Source organism: Zootoca vivipara, chromosome 1 (genome assembly GCF_965207765.1).
Source record: "Zootoca vivipara chromosome 1, rZooViv2.hap1.1, whole genome shotgun sequence".
NCBI lineage: Eukaryota > Metazoa > Chordata > Lepidosauria > Squamata > Lacertidae > Zootoca > Zootoca vivipara.
This window is the reverse complement of record NC_142582.1, coordinates 9,496,998-9,522,864: the sequence shown is the minus strand read 5'-3', so window position 1 is coordinate 9,522,864 and position 25,867 is coordinate 9,496,998. Positions and strand designations below refer to the sequence as shown.

Below are 25,867 nucleotides of genomic sequence, written 5' to 3'. Positions count from 1 at the left end.
TGAGCTTCCTTTCTTTTTACTCCATAGGCATGCAAGAACAAACATCGAAATGTTTTGTTAAAACACATTTTTAAACTGTGCCACTACTTAAGTTGCATGGGCTAAAAAAAGAAAGATTTCTAAACCAGAGATTGTAAAGTAGCAGAAAATGACTTTTGTTCTGGACTGCTAGTTCAATTTGCTACAAAGCGACAGTGCGCTAATGTTCCTTGCTAATTGTGGTAATGGTATTTAATTTCTCATTGCAGAGAAAAGTAATATCTTACTGATCCACTAACTATGCAGCCAACTCTGGGCATCTAAGCTAGCTTTGGATGTTGTACTAAATCTGTTGATATACCAGGGCAGGCACTGTATTTCCTGAAGGCAGTTTTTATCACTCCAGGAAAAACTATTCATTCCACTATAAAGCATTAACACATCAGATTTTAAGACTATTTCATCAATACTCATCATTCATCACCCTACGGTTTAATATATTCCAAACAAATTTGGCTTTAGTTACACATTGAAATTGTGATTGCAAACAGCAGCAATATGTTATCTATAGCTTGTTTGCTCTGGTCCATGGGGTCACGAAGAGTCGGGCATGACTAAACGATTAAATAACAAACAACAACAGCTTGTTTGCAAGCTAAAGCTAAATTTTAAGAAGGTGGGCAATGTTGGTGGGGAAGCCAGGTGCTCTGGTGAAATGGATCAGCTTATGAGCAGTCTAAGGATTCTCCTTAAAACAGGCAGCGACCATGGTCAGGAGTATCTTTTAGCAACTCTACATTAGTTGAGTCTCCTGTTAGGAATGGATCATTCATGCTTTTGTGCCCTCTAGAATAGATCTCTAGAATAGATTACTGTAACATGGTCTTATGTGGCGCTATACCTCTTAAGGCAGGCATCGGCAACCTCCAGCCCATGGGCCGGATCCATAGAATCATAGAGTTGGAAGAGACCACAAGGGCCATCCAGTCCAACCCCCTGCCAAGCAGGAAACACCATCAAAACATTCCTGACAGATGGCTGTCAAGCCTCCGCTTAAAGACCTCCAAAGAAGGAGACTCCACCACACTCCTTGGCAGCAAATTCCACTGCCGAACAGCTCTTACTGTCAGGAAGTTCTTCCTAATGTTTAGGTGGAATCTTCTTTCTTGTAGCTTGAATCCATTGCTCTGTGTCGGCTTCTCTGGAGCAGCAGAAAACAACCTTTCACCCTCTTCTATATGACATCTTTTTATATATTTGAACATGGCTATCATATCACCCCTTAACCTTCTCTTCTCCAGGCTAAACATACCCAGCTCCCTAAGCCGTTCCTCATAAGGCATCGTTTCCAGGCCTTTGACCATTTTGGTTGCCCTCCTCTGGACACGTTCCAGCTTGTCAGTATCCTTCTTGAACTGTGGTGCCCAGAACTGGACACAGTATTCCAGGTGAGGTCTGACCAGAGTGGAATACAGTGGTACTATTACTTCCCAGTGTGGTGTAGTGGTTAAGAGTGGTAGACTTGTAATCTGGGGAACCGGGTTCGCGTCTCCGCTCCTCCACATGCAGCTGCTGGGTGACCTTGGGCTAGTCACACTTCTTTGAAGTCTCTCAGCCCCACCCACCTCACAGGGTGTCTGTTGTGGGGGAGGAGGGGAAAGGAGATTGTTAGCTGCTTTGAGACCCCTTCGGGTAGTGATAAAGCAGTATATCAAATCCAAACTCCTCCTCCCCCTCTTCTTCTTCTTCCCTTGACCTAGATGATATACTCCTATTGATGCTATACTCCTATTGATCTGACCCACGGAGGCCATTTATCCAGCCCACGAGCCACCCAGTCACTGAGCCGCCTGCTCGGCAAGCCCCCCATGCGCTGTGCTAAACCAGCGCAGTGTGGGGACTCACCGAGCGGTGCCGGAAATCACCTCTGCAGCTGCGCAGACGCCGGAAATCGCTTCTGCCCATGTCCGGCCCACGGCCAATAGTCTGTGGGAATGCTCTGGTCCGCAGCCGGAAAACGTTGCCGATGCCTGTCTCAAGGCTATTTGGGAGCTGCAGCTCTTGTAGAATGTCACAGTCAACCTCTTGCCTATTGTGGTAAGATGATAGCATATCTAACCAGAGCTGATTAAACCACCCTGTTGGAACTGCAATCTAGCCAGCAAGATCAAATGGCAGGGACTTGTCTCCGTCACAGAGAGTATATCAAACATAAGCAAAATTTATAGATTTGTGGTTTCCACTTCTTGGTTTTCTTAGCTAACTTTCAATGCTAATTTGCAACGAGTCACGAGCTCACTTTGGCCTGGTTCCAGAAGCAGTGAGAAATCGCGGTTTTCTCATTTGTAAATAAAGATACAGCAAGCCTTGGGCACTTGTCCTCTTCCTTTTGAGTGCCAGGAGAACACTGAAAACTTTCACTTCCTGTTTTTAAGCCAACTATAGTTTCTTGTCCAAATGCAGGGAATTGCAATTTGTTTAAACTACGAATAATGTGGAAGAGATCTGAAAATGGGGAAGTTTCATCCCAACTGGTTCTTACGAACCACAGTTGGGATGTCACAGAGAACTGTCTTTATTTTTAAAATGGGAACAGAAGCTGCCAACTTCCTGCTCCTGTGAAAGACGAGTCCATAGAAGAGTGTGTTAGGCTGTGGCTTGTTCATGTGGCAGGAAATTATGGTTTCCCATGACATCTGAACTAGGTCTTTCAATTTGAAAGCGTCAAAGAAGCAGCACAGATAAATTGAGTTTCTCTTTTTTCCCATTTGCTTCAAATAATTTTGAGTATGTCGCTTTGCAAATTCATTACTAAATCTCTCTACAATCTAGTTTTTCTATCTTTCTAGCAAGTATCAACAAAACTTTATGTAATCACCAACAGTAATCACTCACATCCTATCAAAAACTTTCCCTCACCGAGCCAAGTGGTGCCATTTTCTCTCTAGAACAGCTTTCCCAACTCATAGGTTCCTATATGCTGTTGGGTTACACACCCCATTATCCTCAGCTAGCAGGGCCAATGGTCAAGGATGAGTTGGGTTGTAGCCAGACAACATCTGTAGACTCAAGGTTGGCAAAGGTTGCTCTAGAAGAATTAAAATAAAATGTTTTTCATCTAATCAGCTTTGCTGCTTAATTGATTTTAATCATGCTTCCATAAGCAGCCTTTACCTGTTGATAAACAGGAATCAGGAGCAGCTGAAGAATTATGGTTTTCTACTTTAAAAATTATTTATAAAAGAAATGAAGAATGGGGAAATGGGTTAGAAGCATGACAATGCCTTATTTGCATTTTCTTAAACAAATCGTTAAGAACCTACACTAGCTGAAGGTTATGTGCCATACAAGTTTCAACATACAAGTTTTGTATGGAATCTGGATAACATCTGATTTTATTATTATTTATTAAATTGATATACCACCCTTCATCCAAGGATCACAGAACTGTAGAGTTGGAAGGCACAACCACGGTCATCTAGTCCAACCAATCTTTTGCCCAACATGGGGCTTGAACCCACAACCCAGAGATTAAGAGTCTCATGCTCTACTGAATGAGTTATCCACAGGGAGGTTTACAGCATATTTATGGCTTTAATTAAGAAACAATTTTCCGCTGCAATTGTGAATTCAGTTTTCAGAAGAAGAATGAAGAAGCTGATGTTAGAAAACATTTTAGGGGGTGGGGCCCGGGTTCACTTCCTACCTTGTGGCTCTCAGTCATGTTCCCTGCCTTTTAACCTTTACTTCGCCACACCGCCAAATAAATAAATGAATAAATAATTAAAAAATGGGAAAGATTCAAAAACTGGGTTTAGAAAGAAGCACATAACTGGAGCAAACAGTTTATACTGAAATGCACTAATTTCAGTAATTTTATTATGAGGATGGAAATAGCGCTGGTTGCAAATTTCGGGAATGGAGGGAATCCATTTACTATGATGAGGTCAGCTACTAGAAATGGTCTTTCCAAGGTTATTATGGAGAGAGAAAAATAAAAAGTAAACAGGTTCTTTGTTGTAGCACAACATGAATTTGATATTTTGATGTTTTCTTAAATTTTCAATTTTCACTGATTTTTGGCAACATGGACAATGAGCATCTTAACATGCCCTACTGCTCTGAGGGCATCCTTTGAAATATCTTAGTTTGTAATAGACTGATTTTAGGAAAGGACATCTGGATAATTCCAGCCTTCCTCATCCAAATGTATTTTAAAATAAAGTGCCTCTGCTTCAACCAGAGGAAAAGTCATTCTCTCAACCACCACAAGCTACTGGAAGCAAAGTCCAAAAATACACACAGAAACATCAACCAGGAATGCCATTCTATGAATGCCATTCTATCTACCAGGAAATGATCACATGCAGGTGGGAAATAGTAGTATCACCTTGGTCAGCAAATGAGAAGGCTTTCCTGCAATGTTTCTCAGAAGAAGGGAGGTTTCCCTGTCCAAATAGGAATGCTTGTGCAGAAAAGAAAAGAAAGAAAGAAATTAAGTCAAAAAGAAAGTCAGTACAGTAATTTTATAGTGTATGATTTGCAGCAGACAGGTGTAACTTTTCCTCTTTACATCAGAAGCACTTCAATAATAGTTCCAGATGTATTTTAAGCTGCAAATAGGCAAGTGAGTGATCAGGATATATACTTTTTGCATGTTTGCAAAACTCCTTTTTTAAAATCTGTGGCCAATTCTCATTTTGCGTGCCCTACTTGTTAGCAATTCTACAAAAGTATTACAGAATTAACTATTATGCAAGTAGACTACTTATTGATACCAGTGCATCCTGTGCGACCAATTAAGAATATTAATACAGGCTGAAAACTTCATTTCGCATTCAAAGCTGCTTAATAATAATAATATAAAAGCAACACATTTTCACACATTTGCCAGGTGCGTCTCAACACACCAGACTTCTCAACTGACTGGTGCATTACAACAAAGCAAGCCATGAAAACACTTTGGTCCTTCAAAGGATTATCAAAGAAAGGACAGGTCAGTAGCAAGGACTTTCGTAGTACTGGACTACAAGATGCCACCCAGTTTTTGACTGTTTTCACCTTTATTATGCCACACTATTATGGAAACCTCTTCCAACTCCTTGGGTTGTCCCTGCTCTATGGTAGGATTCACCTAGAACCGATTGTGAAATGTTCCTCCTCTGGTTCCTCTTCTGTAAAAGGTGACTGAATGCAATAGATACACAGGGTTCATCCTCACAATCCTTTGATCCCATCATAGCTGCAGTTTTTTGTTAGTGCAGTTAAACCACAGATTTAGGTGGTTGTTATGTAAACCTTATCTGTAGCTGCTGGACACACACTGAGCTAAGCCTAGATGAGGTTTGAACACACAAAATAAATCTGTTTCATAAACCTAGTCAAAACTATTTTGATTCATAGAACAGAGCAAAGGCTAAAGTCTCATTTTATTTAAAATTCTAACTCACTCTTCTAGTGACCATGCACCATTCAAGGTGTCTTACAACTGTTTAAAATCATAGCATTTGTTCACTGCAGGACTTTGAGGATGATTTTTCAATCATGTGCAGTCTCTGATTTTGCTACTGTTAATCATATCACTACCTCTGGCTCCATTTGGTTTCTTAAGTATGCTAAGAAGTTTTGGATAGAGTGAGTTGTGGTGTTCTGTGCAATTTGAATGCACTATAAACATGCAACACCAGATGGTGCCAGAGAGAAGGAATTTTTTTATATGTGCTTTTCCATAGGTTTTTTGTTTGTTCGTTATAACGATATAATTTCTGACTTATTTAAAGCATGTCCGCTCCCGTCCGTCCCCCTGTGTGTAGATCCACCCCTGGAATGGCTAAAACAAGACAGTCCCTTCCTCACCAAGAAAAGGGAGAGGATATCTGGAGAAATGGCAGGCACCTGCAAAGACCACTGCAATTAGCACTAGGTTTCTGGGTCCCATTCAGCTACAGCATTGTAAGAGGGGAGGAAGGACAGAGAAACAAGGAGAAAATCAACATAAGAATGGCAATGGTTGTTTTTACAAGCCACACTAAACCATAGCTTAGTGACAAATGAACTTTGGATGTTTAACTTACATACATAGGTGGGAGGTGCTCAGAAGGATTCACTTCTACTTAAAACCACAGCTTGCAGTATTATTTCTACCAATAACTGTGGTCAACTATGTTAGCTTAAGCAAGCCAGAAATCATAGCTTGAAGCCAGCTTGTTTTGCATTATGTATAGCTCATATTAAACTGGGTTGTGGCTTGGTGTCAAGTGCTGAAATTAAAAATTCTTATAAGAAATAGCTACCCCAAAGAGCAAATTATTTCAGGTTGCTTTGGGAAAGATAAAGCAATTACAGATTGATTGATTGAATAAATAAATAAATAAATGTGTGGACTGCCAATGTGCAATCAGAAGCAGCATCCTGTTACAATACCGTGTTTCCCACATTTTAAGACACCGTCTTATATTAATTTTACTCAAGAAAATACGCCTATGGCTTATTTTCGGGGGGTGTCTTTTTTAAAAAAATATTATTACTGTAAGTACCCCTCCTTACCGCGGCCAGCATTGCTGCTGCTGGGTCCCGCTAGCTCAGGGCGCACAGCAAGGAGGACGCCTCTGACCAAAAGTTTAAGGGGGGCGTGTCGGGAATGTTCCATTTGGCAGGGGGGAGTTGGAGGCACAATAGTCCTCCATTGCAGGGCCTTCGTGGTCCCAATTCCACAATTCTGTGAAACCGGAGGACATAATCGACAATGGTGGCATATGACAAAGGCGACGCTAAGCAAACCAAGCCGAGAACGGATGGCATAGGCAGAAAAGTCCCTCCTCCCCTCCTCCCCCGATGCTGCGGTGGACCTGCTGGTGGTGCTGAGCGGGGGGCCGAGGCCGTAGAGCATGGCTCGCGCAGGTGGCTGGAGCGGGAGCGCAGGGGCTGCCGCGGGGCTGAGCTGCACCATGCAGGCATCGCTACTGGCGTTGCTGCTGAGGCTGGCGCCGGTGGGGGACATGCCCGTGCCTGTGCCCGCAGCAGTGGCGAGGGTGAGGGTGCTGGCTGGCTCGGTGTGCTGCGCTTGGCTGTTGCTGCGCCGCGCGGAGCACCGGATTGAGGACCCGGTCTGCAGAGTTAGCGCCCAGCAACGCCGCACGGAGCATCGCCTCCTCAATCCAGCACGGCGCTGCTGAGCGCTGACTCTGCAGACCGGATCCTCGATCCGGTGCTCCGTGCAGCGCTGATCAGTGCTGACCCGGCAGGCCGCCGGATCAAGTAAGCAGCCTGGAAGCTTCCCAGGGTGGTGGGAAAGAAAGAGGGAAAAGATGTCGGCGGGGAAAGAAAACGCGTGAGTCCTCTCCCTTTCTTTCCTGCTTAGCCAGCTTGTGGGCAGGCCGAAGCAATCGAGCCGACGTCTCTAATGACAGAACAGCTTCTGTTATTAGAGACGTTGGCTCGATTGCTTCGGCCTGCCCACAAGCTGGCTAAGCAGGAAAGAAAGGGAGAGGACTCACGCGTTTTCTCTCCCCGCCGACATCTTTTCCCTCTTTCTTTCCCCCCTCCCACCACCCTGGAAAGCAACATAGGCGAGGATCAATTGCTTTCGCCCAGGGGTTGCCATTTTACAGGAACAAACAATGTGAAAAGAAAACAGAAGCAACAAGCCCAGTCAGCAGTGCCTCCCTCCCTCCAACTCCCCCCCCCCGCCAAATGGAACTTCTCGACACCCCCCCTAAACTTTTGGCCAGAGGCGTCCTCGGCCCCGTTCCCACCTTCGCTGCTGGGCGCCGACCCTGCAGGTAGACCTATGTCTTATTTTCGGGGTATGTCTTATATTTTAAAAATCTTAAAAATCCTGCCATGGCTTACTTTATGACTACGGCTTAAAAAAGGGGAAACACGGTAGATTTTATCCATTTACAAAGCACACAAAAAGGCCAACCAACCACCTTGCAGCATTTTTTACTATGGCAATGAATCTCTGCTTCACATGGATTCTCCTTTTGCTGATGTTACTGAATGATATTCTAATACACAGAAAAATAATCACCTAGAACCCCGTTCAAAAAGGAATTCATACATGGACACCTAGAAATCTATGAAGCAAGGTTTTATGTAAACCACTTGGAAACTATTTTGGCAGGTAAGCTGCATATGTATTATTATAATAATACAAATTATTTTTTAAAATAAGAAAACAGGTAAAAGGTAAGGCTTCCTACTAGAACAACAGAGATGTTAAAATGAAGTTTAAAACTCTCAGCAAATTCAGTCGAAGGTTCAAATGATATTTTAAGTATCTGTAGCTGGTGCATCATGTTGCTGAACATAGGTACAGAATTCAGATTAAAAACACAGAGCCTCTTATACTTAACAATAAGAGGTAGCCTTTCTATAAAATCGCAAATATCTACCAGTACTCACAAGACAGAATAGCTTTTTATAGCTTAAAGTTAGTTTCTGGTTTTCACAGTTACAAGTGTAATTCAGAAATTGCCAAATCCAGTTTGAAATTATTTTTTGCATTTTAGAATCACCCCTCAACCCAAATATTCTCAAGGTGGTATACGACGTTGCTATAGCAGTTAGCAACCTGCTTTATCATCCCAACCATAAGTGGGCATGCAAAAGATTATGCTATCATGAGATTCTCTTATTGTATCTGTGATGATACTGTAACAGAACATGCTTTTCTTTTCCATGAAGAAGTTCCTTCTACATACAACTGTAAAACTACCATATAACCATCGAAGTATTGCATAATAGCCAACAGCAAGAGTGGTGATCCAAAAAGCGCTGGTCTAGCTGAGAATAAGGTTTTCGAAAACATATATCTCTTTCTATCTTAGTATGCAACTAGCTTGTGTGTGTGTGTGTGTGTAGGCATTCTAGTCATTTATAGAGGCATTAAATTTAGATAATAAATTTTATGCCTATTCTAGGCAGCAGGTGGCAATATTATGCAACTGATAATTAATGAAGACACAATTGTTTTATTTAGTCCTGCATTACAAAACATTCGCACAGAGCAGATAGGGATATAACTCAGAACTTTAAAGATTTTTTAAAATAAGTTCAAGCTATTATTAGGCTAAGATATTATTGTCCAAATTTGTCCCATGTCTTTGATTCTAAGACAAAGATATTGTACTAAATTTCTATAGATTTTTAACCAGAACAGTACAGTCGTTCTGATTCACACCATCAGTGTGGCTGAGATTAGAAGTCCTAGTGTTACTGTACCGTGAAACCTTATTAGGGTTTATAGATTTTCTCAAGCACTGCTTACACCAATATGAACTTGCCACACCAGGCTTCCTCAACCTCGGCCCTCCAGATGTTTTGAGACTACAATTCCCATCATCCCTGACCACTGGTCCTGCTAGCTAGGGATCATGGGAGTTGTAGGCCAAAAACATCTGGAGGGCCGAGTTTGAGGAGGCCTGAACTAGACCCCTTCTCAAAGTGTTCAATCTACTGATGTCAGGCACCAGAAGACCCAAGCCTTTTCAGAAGCAGCACCTCAGGTGTAGATACTCTCTCTAAACCTGTGTGTGCTCAGCATCTAACTCTTTGAAGTTTTAGGGGCCAGTTTTTATTTGCCCAGGCCTTTTAGTTCAGTTCCTTGTTTCACTGCTGCCTCTGCAGTTTTAATATTTTACCTGCTGCTGTCTAGGATTTTCATTTAATTTTAATGTTGCCTGCTGGTTTCATGCTATTTGTGAATTTATTTTACTGCTTTATTTTGAATGTTTTAATGTTTATTCTTTTTCATTTTCAAGTTTAATTTTGATGAGGCGGGGCATACATTTATTAAATATATAAGAAGAACCAGCATGATGCAACTCTGAGAATGGATGTAGAATGTTGCATCTTCTACATTGCTGCTTTGTAAATGCAACTTGTAATGGGGTCAGCATTGCAAATTTTCTCATACGTTGTACACTGAGGAAACTAACACACACAGACACACACACGGGTAAGTACCCCACTAAGAACTTACAGGCGCCAATTCAGCCTCTTCTTCAGAAAAGTCAATGCGACGTCTGGCTTGCTTGCTGGAATGTTCCACAGAAACAATATGCTGTGAAAATGTCAGAGGAAAAGGATGGGGAAGGGCAAAGGAGAAAGGGGTGGTGGAAGTAACTATTTATTATCATGCAGGACAGGGGCAAGGAGTGGCAATATGAATTAAAATATATTGAACATTGAGCACCTTTGTAGACCCTGTGAGACTAGCCATTTTAGATAAAATAAGCATGTATTTTCTCTTATTGTACAGCATTACTAATAAATAAGTTTGCAGTTACATTCTATATAGAGACAGATTAGCTGGCAGACCAACTTTGTATTATAAAGATGTCTGCAAAGGTGACATGAAGATCTCACTGGTGTAAGATGGTGCTGTCTTTTACAACACCTTTCAAGTTTTAAGATAAAATGCTGGCAATCCTACAGACCAAATGGGAGTAAGTCCCTTCACAGCCAGCATAGCTGCCAAGTTTTCCCTTTTCTCACGAGGAAGCCTATTCAGCATAAGGGAAAATCCCTTAAAATAAGGGATAACTTGGCAGCTATGACAGCCAGTGAGATTTATTTCTGAGTAAATGTGTACAGCATTGGATTGTATGGGAATTTCAATTAAAATGTTTAGCTGTGTTGAAGAATTTGTTTGGTATTAGGCTACACCAGAAATGCATCATCCAAAATCAGAATGTATCACTTAATTTGCAAATATCTTAACCTACAGCTTCTCTATATTTTTACTGTGTTACACTGCTTCTGCACTAGATTCTAAATTGTTTATAGCCACGTTAGTTTTTAGATGCATTTGTCAGCTCCCTTATTTGTAAGCTCGCTAGCTTTGTAGAAAAAGAAAAAGAAAACAATTAATAGCTTACCCCAAACGCACAAACATTAGTTTTGTAACTCCTTTCTGAGTAAGACCTGCCTAAATAAAAAATAAGTTATCTGACACCAGAAAATCACCTTCTGGTGACTTTCTGATGATGGCTAAAGCTCTTTTTATTTAGACAGGTTTTCCACCTGCTCCTACAGGTGAATATTTTTAGCTGAAATGGTCCACTTTTTACCAGCTTGTTTCCAATACTGCTTTTCTTTTAAAGGTTTGTTTTATATTGTTTTTATTTTATTTGTTGTTAACTGCCTTGGGTACCATTATATAGAAAGATGGGACATAATTTTTAAAATAATACATTTGTACTTATGCAATTTATATTTTACTACAGCTGACGGCCACAGAATGCTCCATATGCAATTTCTGTTTTGAGAAGAATTGTTAGTTTCTAGGTATGTACTGGAAGTAATTACTTAAAAGCAGTACCTGTGATGTGGTTGGACGGTGCCACCGAGACACCATCCTGAAAACGAAGTCCCTGCATCTTATCAGAATGGGGTTGAGTATACTGGCAGAACTTCACTTCCACCCTGTTCTGAAGCAACACCAATGTTGGAACAGCTGAGAAATATCCATCACATTGGTGTGTGTGCCTTCAAACCACATACTTTTTACCAAGTCAAGCTATAGAGAGTTTGATAATGAGCATTTCTGAGCAGATAAATAAAGGGGGGGAGGGGGGGATCTCTGCAGCATCCATGGTGGTTTCCAGACTTAGTATTGCTATATTCCAGGCATGTCCAACAGGTAGATCGTGATCTACTGGTAGATCACTGGACGTCTGTGGTAGATCACTGGCTCCCCCAAAGAAGCTCAACAACTTTGGCTCTTCTAAAAAAAGCTCAATATTTTTGTCCTGCACCCCCCCCAAACAGGACTTTCCTCCTCCCCCCAAAAAACTCAACAACTTTGACCTGAACCCCCCAAAAGGGGGTAGATCACTGCCAGTTTTTAACTCTGTAAGTAGATCACAGTCTCTTGGGAGTTGGCCACCCCTGCTATATTCCATTCTGCCTTTTTGCTCCTACAGGTTATGGCCAGGTTCATATGCAATGCTAAAACCAGGCATTGGTTTTAAACAGGTAATAGTTAATTAAATAAGCCAGCTTCATAACCCATGGCTTGAATTAACTTGTTTAGAAACAGAGTGCTGTTTGTGTTTTAAATCAGGATCCCTGCTTCATTCTCAAAGCTAAACTGAGGTTCTTTGAAAGCAACACTAGGTCCTCCCCTCCTGCTCATGCAGAAGGGAAGAGTGATGAAGGGGAAGTGTGCAAGCCATGGGATTTAAATGGGTTCATAGAGGCTTATTTGTATTAAGTATGTGACTGTGGCCTATGAACCAATATATATAAATGGGGGTGGAGGAAAACAATGGAGAATATCAAATAGCAAATAGCAATTTGCTTTTTTTTTAAGGCTCTGATGTTTCACCCCTCCCGAAGCTGCCCTAGTGTCCTGCTGTGGAGGAGAATTTAAGAAAAAGAAACCTGTAATGAAGCTATGCATCTTCTTCGAGATACTATTGATTACTCAACTGCAAATAAGGGCCAACACACTAATCCAAGAGGTGTGGTAGGCCTTATATAAAACTTCTCTCTTTCAGTTTTCTTCACCACTGTTTTTGACTTTTTAAAATAGCAGCAAATCACAAGCCAACTCCCAAAGGGAAAAGAACCAATGGATCACATCTGCCCTCAACACCCTTCATCAAACATTTTTTTAAATGGTAGTGCAAGCCATATTTAATCCAGGACACCTAATCTACATACTATGAACAAAATCACACATTTTAAATAAACTGTATTGTTCTTGAGAGTAGGAAGGGAAATTCAAATCAATTTCCCTTCATATGAGAGTTCCTCCGGTAATTTTATAGCTGTAGCATATTATGTGAAAGCAATGTTGAGACAGAACGTCTGTACAACACATTTAGGATGAACACTTACTTCATTTGAAATTTGTAGTGCTTAAAGACTCTCACTGCAAACTGGTTTGCTACTTTGAATATTTCCACTGGAGTTGTTCCAATAGAAGAGTGAAGATTTTCTTTTCTTTTTGTTCCAAAAATAACAGATGCTAAACTGCTGATATTTATGCTGCCAACAAAGCTGGGAGCCAAACTAATATTTCAAGATCGTTACTGATCAAAATTCCTCTCCAATAGTTTATTATAAATTAACAAAATAAATAAATCACTGCTGATGCTGAACAACAATAATGAAGACACAGTTTCAAAACTTCACGCATATTCAAAATGTAGCATTTTGAGAGGTAGAATAGTGCCTCCTCTCAAGCCAATTACCACCATGCTGTGAAGCAGACATTATCCTGTGCCTATAGGACTTTTAACTAGCAACTGTGGTTGAAACACCTTTTTGCAAACCAGCCTTTTGGAGACCACTGATAGCAATATAGCAAAGTGGAAGATCTCTTCATAGACAAGACTGCTTGTCTTTTAGCAAGTCTGCTGATTACAATGGAATTTGAATTCCTGAAAATTGCTTGACCCTGCCTTCATCTTTCAAATGCATCATCAAAAAGGACATGACATTATCTCTATTTATGCTTCCTTGCCTACTGACCTCTATTCCACAAATAGATGTCATACTACAACATGCCCAAAAGTAAAAATTTCTGCAAAATCTCAAACATCCGATTCAAAATGCAGCATGCAAATTGAGTAAATATGCAAAGTAAGCAGATCTGCATAGACTAATTTCCAGCACTATGCATGGATTTTGGCACAGGAGAACTCTACCAATTAAAGTTAATGGGACCTTGAGGTGGTGGGAATAAAATAGAACTTTGCATCACATGATACGAAGTGGAAACAGCCAAGAGGAATTCTGAGTCAAAGGAAGAACAAAAGGGAATAGCAGAGGAGAGCAAAATAGTTCTGCAAAACAGGGGAGCTTTGTTCTTGATCAGGCATCCCCAAACTGCGGCCCTCCAGATGTTTTGGCCTACAACTCCCATGATCCCTAGCTAACAGGACCAGTGGTCGGGGAAGATAGGAATTGTAGTCCAAAACATCTGGAGGGCCGAAGTTTGGGGATGCCCGTCCTTGATGGAGGATAATGTATTTCTCTCAGCCAAAATTATGAAAAAATTCACCTGAGGCCTTTTCTATCACAGGGTAAAAGTTAGACCACTGATTCATCTACAGTCTACTTATGATGGCTGTGGATATCCAGAATTTCAGGTAGGAGTCTTTCTCAGCTCTATCTGGAGAGGATAGGGGTCAAATCTAGACCTTCTACATATCAAGCATTTGCTCTGAGCAGCTACTGGTCTTCCTGGAGCAGTGACTGTGGAAGCTATAGCCCCAACATAATCGGGGGTGAGGGATCATAATTCCCATCATCCATGGCCACTGCCTATGCTGGCTGATACAAGTAAGAGTTGAAGGTTCTCAACCCTGTCCTGAAGTGCCCTTAACAAGATTTTCCTCATACATGATGTTGTATGGAACTCTGTAAAGCACCAATATTGAAGAAGACAGGACTGAATGGAAGATATGCTGAAGTAGACCCCTGTGCTTGGCATACACAGCTTTTCATCTAACACGAAACAGCAACATTTTCAAAATGCATTCTACCGAAGCAAATTGCCAAAACAGTCTCAGTAAGCTATATGTTCCCAACAGTGCATGACAAACTCAGAAACAAACTGGGCGAACATCATGACACTGAGTCATTTAAAGAAGACTGAATATACATGATAGAAATAAAACAGCAGATTCTTATGCCAAGACTAACAAATATATTATGGCATAATTTTAGAACTAGAGTTCAGCATCTGATGAAGAGGACTCCAGTCCATGAAGCCTTATGCCATAGACTATGTTGTTTCTGCTGTAACTCAGAGGCATGGCTATCCCTCTGGAAATGGTTCTTACGACAGACATACTAATATTACTTTATTTCCCCAAGTTACTAGAGAAAGAAAAAGAGTAATTTCAAATTTTTGTACACAGGAGAAGCTTTCCCCCACTCCAAAAGACACTGTCCCTACAGACTTCTAAACAAGTACACAACTGAAGTCTTTTACAATTATCACTAATCTAAGAGTGGAAGACAGATTCTGAGCAAGTCAAAATACTTTATAGAAAGTTACGTATGGAGAAATTCAACTGTGTTGATAAGTTAACATGTTCAGCTATTGAATTTAATGGGACATGGCTTTCTGTATTTATTTCAGACTAATTCTGGAACATGATATTAACATAACTTGGTTGTTTTGAAATCTCTTAAATACATACTTTTCATTTTAGCCTGTATCTGCATCTTCAAATGGACAGATCCTTAGGCAAATGTCCTCAATCAATTACTTTTATCTATCATAATTACATAGAGTTGTCAAAGACCACATGGAAGGCTTCAAAATTCATTTGCAAACTGTTAACTGAGAATGTTAAGGATCAGATATGATTGCCATCTCACCAAGCACAAGACTGAATGTTCTAGGCAGGTATGAATGATGTTTTATTCAGCCATTTCCTCTCAATGGTTTTTTATCCTTCCTTATATTGCTACTTCATTGCAAAGCCTCACGGATTAGGAACAAACCAGTATGGCATTTCAGTCATTGTCTTGTTCTTCCCTTTAATTACAGATGATATTGATGGCTCTTAGGTTTTTCTTCAGGCCATGTTTTATGTAATGTAGAGCTGAACTACCAGGATTCTCCCTCCCCATGAGATGGAGCAAAAATGTTACATTGTCTGAAGTTCAAGAAGCGTTGGACAGGTGATGGTTTGTGACCAGAAGAGCCCTGTAAGTTAGACCAAAGGCCTGCTTGGTCTAGCCCATAGTGGCCAACCAGCCCATAGTGGACAAGCAGGACATGAGTGAAACAGCAAATGGAGTCATAGACTCCTACTTCCTCTGATATTGGAGGTAGAATACAGTGATCAAGACCGCGGTGGTGGCTTCACCCAGCAGTATATTGCGAGCAAAACCACCACCGCTCCTGAGTCCCTCTGCAGTGTTGCTTTAAGATTGCTGTTTAAAAAGGACTCATTTTGCCTAGAGAATCAATACAGATTCTGTCACCTTGACATCATACTTATACCTCTGAGCAATTAAACATGTGGCTTAGTACTTCATTGCAGAATATGCATGTGAAAGGAAGATGTTCAAAAAAGACAGGAAAGTAACAATTTTCTCTAGGAAATATTTAAAAGGAGTAATTCTTCCTTGGCCCAATGCATGATGTTTATTAAAGCCTGTTTTACAAAAAGGCACCAAGGCAGGCTAATGAGTTGCATTTTTAAAGCCTGTGAAGAATGAATCATACCGTACCTCACTAACTGGCTGTCCTTGTTGAGTCAAATCTAGTTCTTGAGGTCTTGTCACCTTATCAATGTCCAGGGAGTCCATACTGGAGGCTGCAGATGTGATGCTGGAACGGGAAGAATTGCTGATAGAACGGACTTCAGCATCACTCACAGTACCTGCTGAGGCTGTCCTCCTATGCTGGGTAGCAACGATAGGCTTGCTATCTTCCATTATAGGTTGCTGAGCCGCTTCATCCATACTCAGAGATGCCTTCTCTAATTGTGCCGTAATGTCATCCAGGGAGAAGATAGCATGTGAAGGCTTTGTCACCCGGCTAGATGGCAAAGTGGACACTCCTTTCATACTACTGTGTTTAGCAGCAAGTCGTCCACCACCAGATGGTTTCTGAGCCATTTTTCCTTCTGTGGCAAACCGTTTCATTGACATACTGTTTGCAGACTGTGACCCGATGCTGCTGAGCTCCTGCTCTATGGAACAAAGGTCTGCCATGAGCGCATCAAGATCCACGGTTTCTCCCTGATTCAAGGCTTCTGCAATGAATGACAAAAATATGATCCAGATTCTATCTCAATACTCTGTTAAACATTCCACTGTTCTGATATCTAATTTATTTGGTCAGTCTACAGCAGGAATTTTCTATTTTTCTCCCCTTTCCAAGTTGACTTATTTGTGGTTTTTAAAATATTTTATTGTTTACTTTTGTTATGTTGCAATTACGTATGCATTTTTTATGTTGTAAGCCACCTTGAGCATGGTTTAAACTATGGAAAGGTGGCCTACAAATAAAATAATGTATGTATCTATAGAAACTGGATGTCTGCACTGTGTTCTGGGGGCATGTTTGAGGGCAGGAATAGTCAAAGTGGTGCACTTCAGATGTTGTGGACAACTTCCACTGACCCTATTGGCCGTGTGCACAGGCTCTAGAGCATCCCAGTTCTAGGGTGTAAACATAGGGCAGTAGTAGCAGGGTCTACTGGCTCTTACTTAAACAGAGCGTGCCCTAGAACACATTCAATTCTACCACCAACTTGCCCTATATTGAAATTGTTAATATTGTTTACTGCAGTTTAAAAATATAATCTAATGTTTCCTGTAAGCTGCCTTGGAAGTTTTTATATCCTAAAAGCAGCACAAACTGCAATAAATAAACACATTAAAATCATTAAAATGTAAGAGAAAAGTAGTAAATGACACTTCATGTGTAATTCAAAATTGTATTTAGATTTACATCTTACTACGGTAAGTTTCAGCTTATGTACGGTTTTGTTGTCCTATTCACTCTCATTATAGTGACAGTACAATTTGCATTTTATAAATTTTGCGACAGGGTTTGGACCGTAGAGTCAGCATTTCGTAAGAAAACAAGAGGGACCTGTTGAATCAATTCAAAGGCCCATCTAGTTTGGCATCCTGTTCTCACAGTGGACAATCAGGTGCCTATAGAAAGCTCAAAAGTAGAACCTGAGCAATACAGCACTTTCCACACCTGCAATTCCCAACAACTGGTATTCAAAGGTATATTGCCACCAACGATGGAGGCAGAAAATGGCCATCGTGGCTAGTAGTTACTCATAGCCTTTTCTTTCAGAAATTTGTCTAATCATCTTCCAAAGGCATCCAAGTTGGTGTCCATCAATTCTTCCACAGTTTAACTGTGTGCTGTGTAAATAAGCCCTTTCTTCTGTTTGTCCTGAATCTTCCAACATTCAGCTTTACTGGAATGTTTAACAAGATCATCCATTCCAAGTCCAACACTTCATTCGATAGTAAGATTTTTTTGATGCACACAATGTTTTCTGTTATTAGAAGAATTCTAAGTTTTAAGCATTTCCCCACCTCCTCCAGCTGAAAATGATTTAATAATGCACCTTACCATTTAAATTGTACATTGAAAAGCGATAGGAGAAGTTGGCAATATTAGTCTCCTGGCGAAGAGGGGATCTTTTCACTGGCTCCATGGGCTTATCTGTATCCAGACTCTAAATAAAACAAATTGGAGCAGAATAAGCTACAACAGTGTAAAACATAAATCAGCATATTCAAACATGGGCAAATATATTGCTTTTGTATCTGTGCTATTTTAAAATCTTGTTTTCCCCCTTTACATATGTTCAACAGAAAAAAAGCTACCAATGTTTGATGGCACTAAGATCTACTCCATAGTATTTGCCAAATACACAGCTTTTTGTGTGCCTTAACTATTTCAGCTTTACGTGGCAATAAGACATTTTAGCCTGTATAGTGTTCATATAACTGTTTGAAAACAGGTGCACTTGTTGCCAGTCTGTTTCTGGGCATAAGTGAAGGTGCTCACGCTAATGTTTAAAACGATAGCAACTTAGTCCTCAGGGTTTGATGTGTTGGTAGCCTGGGAGAGGGCATTCTCTGTGTCAGCCCCTACACTGTGTAATTCCCTCCCCACCAAGGTGCACATGACACCTACACTGTACAGTTTTTTTGTACGCTCAGCTCTTTACCCTGGCCTTTGACACATGAAGTGTATATTTTCATGACCCACCCTGTGACTGTAATCAAATTAGTTTTAAAGTTGTATTTCATATTGCTGTGACCTTAGGGGGACGACTCGATATTAAATCAAATAAATAATAATAAGTTGCATGGACATGGAATATGGACATTCGGTGTACAACAGCGGCCCCAAACTAATGATGCACTTGTAAAATTATAAGCATGTTTGCATGCTTACAAATCTTGGGTTCTGCTAAAGCTATCATTACATACAGCAGTTGCAGACATTCAGATTTTAGATGGAATGGATGATGGAGAAAAACAAAATCTCTGCACTACCAACTAAGCAAAATAACAACACTAGTCAGGTTGATTAGTGTTTCTATGCATAAATTCCATTTTTTTAAACAACAACTTAATTGTAGTTTTAAGCATTATTTTAGTTGTCTTTTTGTATGCTCCTCACTTTCTGCTATTTATCAGAAGCAAGCAAGGAACTTAGAGTTCCAATACCACAGATTTCCTAAACAAATTTAAACTTTTCAAACACATAATCCTACCATCTTCTGCATCATGTCCTTAGTCATATGGCAATAAGGTAAAGGTAAAGATAAAGATAAAGGACCCCTGGACAGTTAAGTCCAGTCAAAGGTGACTATGGGGTTGCGGCACTTATCTCGCTTTCAGGCCGAGGGAGCCGGTGTTTGTCCACAGACACTTTCCGGGTCATGTGGCTAGCATGACTAAACCGCTTCTGGCACAACGGAACACCGTGACGGAAACCAAAGCGCACGGAAACACTATTTACCTTCCCACCACAGCAGTACCTATTTATCTACTTGCACTGGTGTGCTTTCGAACTGCTTGGTAGGCAGGGGCTGGGACAGAGCAACGGGAGCTCACCCCGTTGCGGCGATTCGAACCACTGACCTTCTGATTGGCAAGCCCAAGAGGCTCAGTGGTTTAGACCACAGCAATATCACTGCGTTATACAGCAAAAAGTGGCTGTGCACCTGACAGGTCAATAGCTCAGCAAGGAACTATTATCACATTACAAATGCTACCCGTTCCCTGCTGTTATGGCTCATACAGCCAATGACCAATATACTCTACTCCATGAACGCTGATTTCCTTCACTGTGGAATGTGAAGAGTGTTATAAAGTGACTATAACCTGTGTGAGTTTGTCTAACTCCCCAAGCCAAGCCCCAAACATCTTGTCCAGATCCTGATCTTCTTTATCGCTATCTTCTTCCGCGCCATGATCAAGTTCTTCATCTGATAGTTGTTCCATCTAAAAAAGACAAAAAAAGCAGCATTTAAAGGTGTACACTTTGTATGTTTTGAAGATTATATGCCGTTATTTCAGAACACACTTATGCTCAGCAACCTTCCTCATGTGTCTTCCTAAGTGGATGACCACCATGATCAGTTATGTTTAAAATATTAGAGTGTCACCAAAAAACTGGTAGAAAAAAATCCACAGCTGTTATTTTGAGACAATGAACAATTCAATATATATTACATAAACACAGAGGATCAACATTTTACTGGTATTTGGTTCCTTGTATAGATCATGAGCAATCTTTCTTCTTCTTCTAATGAGCACAAGGTATTTTATGTTCTCATCTAAACAGAGAACACCATGTATGCAATGGGGATCACATATAATGTGAAACATTTTCTTTCCATAAAAATTAGAACCTCCTCTGTTTGCTGCAACCAAGTTACAAAGAGAAGCAGTTCACTTTGAAAATTCAGCACATGCTAAAGGGGGCTTTTGCTTCACAGCCTAATGCTTTGGACATATTCAAACAATCACAAACTAAAGCACTTATTTCTGAACCACCAAACTTTGGTTTGTGTGATGTCTCCAAACCAGCATCAAGTCACTCAAAGTCACTGTTAGTCTCTGGGCCTTCGAATTATGTTTGGAGGATCACAAATGTGATTTTGAATGAATTCAGTATGCCTGCCAATCTTGCTGTCTCTTCAGTTCTTGCTCAGTTGAAAATATGTCTACAGTTTTTTGGGTTTTTTAAAATTACTGCTCAAGGGTTTAGAAATTTAAATTGTTTCATCGATGTAACCCATGTATGAAGAGATTACTGTTATTATGCTGCCTCCCTTACAAACTCTGCTCTCCTAAAAATAATCCTGCTCATCACAAAATCTTGTGCAACAGAAATTTGATTAAAGCACTGGCCATTGCTTTACAGTGCAAATAGTATTCTGAAAAGCACACTTATGTTGAGAATACAGTACTGTAAACCCTTTAGCAGCTAAACAGCACAGTGGTAATATTCTATCAATAATCAACCAAATGCACTGACCCAGGTAGAGAAGACAGCTGATAGCAAAGCTTTCCATTGAAGCACAAAGTGTTTGGTAAAGAAGAAGAAGAAGAAGAAGAAGAAGAAGAAGAAGAAGAAGAAGAAGAAGAAGAAGTGTAAAAGGGTTCCTGTATTTGACTTCGAAGCAAATGGCATAATGGTAGCTTTCCAACAGAGTTTGTGATAATAGGACCACACTTGTTTGTCCTCTTTTCAGGAGAAAGAAGCAATAGCTTTCTGCTGGAGGATTAGGAAGTCATTGTTTCAAAATCACTCTTTCATAATAGGGAAAAAAAACACATTAAGATCCTCGGTATGCATCTAGTTGACATTTCTTGTGAGTCAGTGCCAGCAACCATTTCTGCACCGGAAAAGTCCAGGGAATTCAAGCTGACCACAAGTTGTGCAATATCACTCAATAAGAAATGCACTCTCCTAAATAGCAGAATATATTTATGCTCATAGAAATCCTGCTTATATAGGCCGCAGAGAATGCCTGGAAGATATCCTGTCACAGAGTTTAAATATTAGAAACTGTCCAGGCTCCTTGAGCAATGATATATCCTCTATGATCTCTACACAAAACAACGGCATAACAGAGCCAGCTATAACTGAATGATTTTTTTTTTTACCATCTGCTTTCAATAAAGATTTTAACTGAATTATGGTGACTAGCCAACAGGAAGGACATTTATTTTATCATATTGACACAGAGTAGAATAAAAAGTTGGCAGATAAGCTAGATATACACATATCCTAGAAACATTGACCATGTTAATATGGCAAGAACTCAAGAGAAGAGAACTACAAGACACACACTCTGCAACAAAAATGACAGCAGACTCAAAAGGAAAAACACAGCCATTTGGGCAACCATGGCCTCGTTCACATATAAACTGTAAGTTTGTAAGACTGTAAGAGTTAACTGTAAGAGTTAAATAAACTATGTCTTGCTGGGAACAAGCAAGCATGCTGGTCCACACTGCTCAAATTGCTTCCATCCCCTCTTCTTGCCATTCTGGGTGGAACAAACCATTAGCACTACATGGGGAATAGCATTTGTAGTTGCCTTCACTGACACAATTCAAACAATTAACCATGGTTTTGTTGCAGATCCCACTTTTCGATTAAGATAGTATATATCAGAAAGAAATGAAAGCAGTTGGTTGGTGCATGGATAAGCAGCAAGGATTCATGTTTCATCTCTAATCCACTCTATGATGTCCTCCCAGACTACCCCATCACAAAGTTGTGACGTGATAAAGTCCGATAAGAACAGTACTGGGCAATTTATTTTACTGAAATATAATCTTAGCATCACCCCAAGCAAAAGTGGTCATAATAAAGATTTCAAAATCCATATTGGGCAATACCTTTATTAGGCCAACCCAAATGCTGCAAAGCAACATGCAAACTTTCTTTAAGCCCAATGTCAAACAGTGGGTGGGTGAGCGGGCAGAACAGAGGCGGTGAAGTCACAGAGATCTGCATCTGGTCACAGCCTCAAGGCTGAATGTGAGAAGAGGCAGCTTTGTTGGCTACTATGCAGATTGTATCAATTGTCACTAGGAAGATGGAATATGAAATGTCTGACCCACATTTTGGGAAAGATAAAATGCTTTTATATTCCAAAAATAGGGGACAATATTTTGGTTGACTGAAATGAAAATACTGTCCTCATAGGGCTTTTGAAATTATCTCAGTACGTTTCTGAATTTATTTCTATTCTTCTTATTTGTCTTTTTAATTATTACTATTGAGGCCAGGCAACTTCCAATTGGAAGTACAGTCATACCTTGGAAGTCGAACGGAATCCGTTCCGGAGTCCGTTTGACTTCCAAAATATTCAGAAACCAAAGTGTGGCTTCTGATTGGCTGCAGGAAGCTCCTGCAGTGACTCGGAAGCTGCTGAAGCCCCATTGGATGTTTGGCTTCCAAAAATAGTTCAAAAACCAGAACAGTCACTTCTGGGTTTGCGGCATTTGGGACCCAAAACGTTTGAGAACTAAGCTGTTCGAAAACAAAGGTACGACTGTACTCAAAACAAAATTGTTCTTGGATGCTTCAGATCTTAGAGCATGTTATATAAAAAGAGGTAATCTGACAAAATAATAGGGAACTTCAAAATTAGTTCTATTAGACATATTAAATAAACAGAGTTGGAAATCTAGACATAGCTGAATTGTAGAAATGTGTGTACTTTCTCAGCTAGGCTTTCTAATCTTACAAATTTAATGTCAACATTCACAGCTAACCTGAAACACTGTTGAATTGACTTCAAAAACTAGTTCTTTCCTTGGAAACTGAAGATTGCGTTGTATTACATTAAAGCATAGAGGGAGTTTACTTTGACTCACTTGAATTTAGCCTTCATTCAGGTCTGCCCAATTTAAAGTAACAGTCAGTACATTCTCTTTCTCCTATGAGAAAGTTTAGAAATAACATCAACCAATTTCAGGAAATTTGAAAGGACCAATTACTCTGCTGATTATTTGTAGGTGAACAGATAACTTCAAAACTGCTAGACTGGTTAGCAGAAAGACCAACAAGAAGCACAACTAAAGACTGCAGAGTTTTTTAAAAAATGCATACAGTAAAATCTTTATTCATCCCTGCATCATCTTCCAAATCTTAATGTAGATGCTTGCCAAACTGATGAAAAGGAAGAGCTTAATAATTTAATTCATTATTTCCTGGACAAGGACATCAGCCAAATAATTCAAGGAATTGTTAGATCAGCAACAATTATTCTAATAGTATACTAGCATGGATTTTTTTAAAAAATCTTAATGCATTTGAATTGCAGCTCTTCCTAGAGCAACACTAGTAACACTCCTCTATAAATTGATATTTTACAAGCCTCCTGCTACCACAGTGCTATTTCTGGTGCATAAAAGAGGAAGTTGAGGAAGGATGTGTTTGTAGTGAGCATTTCATTTTGTTTGAAGCAAGAGACAGCTGTTCCCTTGTCAGAAGAGTCTGATTATTGTCTTGTGGGAAAGATTCCTACAGCCAAGCAAGTAGTTTCTTCTTCTTAATTAGTAGTGTGGTGTTCATGAAAGGGAACACACTGCACCCAAAATTTAGATAATAGTCAAGTTAATATTGGCAATCCAGCTTATAATGTTTAGTGATGAATATCACTGCTGTACAGATTTCCTCAAAGGAAACATTACTAAATAAAACCTTTGTTCTCGCTTTTGGGAGCATTTAGACAGATTTAAAATCTGGAGCAGGCAAACACACTGCTACCACTGACAAGCTGTGGAGCTAACAACACCTAGCCATCTGTCCATGTTCTATTTCCCTGAAGGTCAGGGATTCACAAATACAGTTATCAGAGGTGGCCATAAACTTAATTCTGAAAACCAGCAAGGACATGGCATCTAGTACACTGCATAATAATAATAATAATAATGATAATAAGTTTTTGAAACCTGCTAGCAACACAAGGAGAAGACAGTACCTCTTTCAAAATGGTGTCATACTATATTTTGCACCATGATACACCATCAGTGCACAGGGATACAGGGGAAAGGTTGCCATGCACACAAACACACAGCCCATTACTCATTGCCCATAAAACCCTTTCACCAAGCTGCAGGTAGAAAAATGGTGCTGTTACTTTACAGCTATGGCACACACATAGCCAGCCAAGCAACACCTGTCACAAGAAACAATGACTGCTGCCAAACCTATCCAAAATGTGTTGATTCCTGTCTGAAGAAAAAGCACCTCTGTAACTTCTTGCCCTCACATTCAAAACCACTGCCAGACAGTGAATAATCTTGAAACCCTCACTTCTCTTAAAGTGCCCAAAAGAAAAAGGAAATATTTGTAAATATTATTGCTATTACAGAAACTTTTGCATTAGTGACAATGTTGCCTTGGTATGATCTTCCCAATTAACACCATAAGCATATAACTATCCTGAGTATTTAGCATACAAGAGTATATTTGCCAGGGGTGCTGAGCCACTTGAAAGGAACCTCATAAAGGGGGGGGGGCAAAAAAAGATGCCTTCCATATGTGGAAATGATGGTGTGTTTCCTTTTATTTGAATTTTTTTTTACAGATATACTTTGGGCATTAGCTGTGCCTTCCAAGGCCGGACTAATTAAAACAGGTACACATATGCAGTTCCTCAGGTAACACACGATGTTATTTGTGGAACATGCACAAATCCATCAGTAGAAAATCTCAAGTTCACTGAGCCCATGGACTAAAGTATACTCTGTTTAGTAATTTTAAAGACATTTTGGCAGATAGCTACTCAATCATCACAAGTTGTTGTTTTAAAGTTTTCTATTAAGTAAAAGTGAACTTTGGGGCTGGAAAAAGGAGTGTGAAAACCAGACTGGAGATTTAAGCTATACAAGAGGTTATAGTAGCACAGGTTAGCCAGATTACTATTTGTTAAATACCTGCACATTGGCCAATATACAAAAATAAAACCAGTGCCTCTAGACTTACTACTGTATCTGGAGAAACAATCTGGTATGAAATAGGGAAAGACGATTGAATGTTACATAGATATTGCATCGAAATTACATAAGTGTTGAACTGCAGAACAGCTGAGTGAGTAATTGTGGAGTAGGCGAGCCTTGTAGGCCAAAGAAGGAAGTATGGTCAGTAGCTGTAGAAAATAATTAGAAAAGTGGTTGAACCACGTATGTACAAGAGCAAAAGATTTCTAGAGCAAGGCCAAGTTAGGTAAAGAAGGCGGCAGCAAGCAGGATTCAGGTATGGGTAAAGCACTGACCTAACATGAAGGATGTTAAGGGTTGTTGTTGTTTTTAAAGTGGCAGCCTAGAAGCTTTTCCATTACATAAACAAGAATTGAAATTAGTTCAGGACGAGGCAAATAGTCTGGGACAGCCA

General features: G+C 40.1%; 1 protein-coding gene across 4 annotated transcripts in view; it reads right to left on the bottom strand.

The window, feature by feature from the left end:
• RAPH1 (Ras association (RalGDS/AF-6) and pleckstrin homology domains 1) overlaps positions 1 to 25,867 on the bottom strand; it is a 76,334-nt gene that overhangs the window by 19,706 nt on the left and 30,761 nt on the right. Inside the window, exons 2-6 of one of the 4 annotated variants that reach the window (XM_060281913.2) lie at positions 19,828 to 19,947; positions 18,059 to 18,164; positions 16,186 to 16,712; positions 9,965 to 10,045; positions 4,370 to 4,444 (exon numbers count right to left, since the gene is read on the bottom strand). In XM_060281913.2, coding sequence (XP_060137896.1) covers positions 4,370 to 4,444; positions 9,965 to 10,045; positions 16,186 to 16,712; positions 18,059 to 18,164; positions 19,828 to 19,947 — 909 coding nt within the window. The remainder of the gene's footprint in view (positions 1 to 4,369; positions 4,445 to 9,964; positions 10,046 to 16,185; positions 16,713 to 18,058; positions 18,165 to 19,827; positions 19,948 to 25,867) is intronic. The other 3 variants (XM_060281918.2, XM_060281920.2, XM_035137617.3) reach the window with 3 other exon arrangements.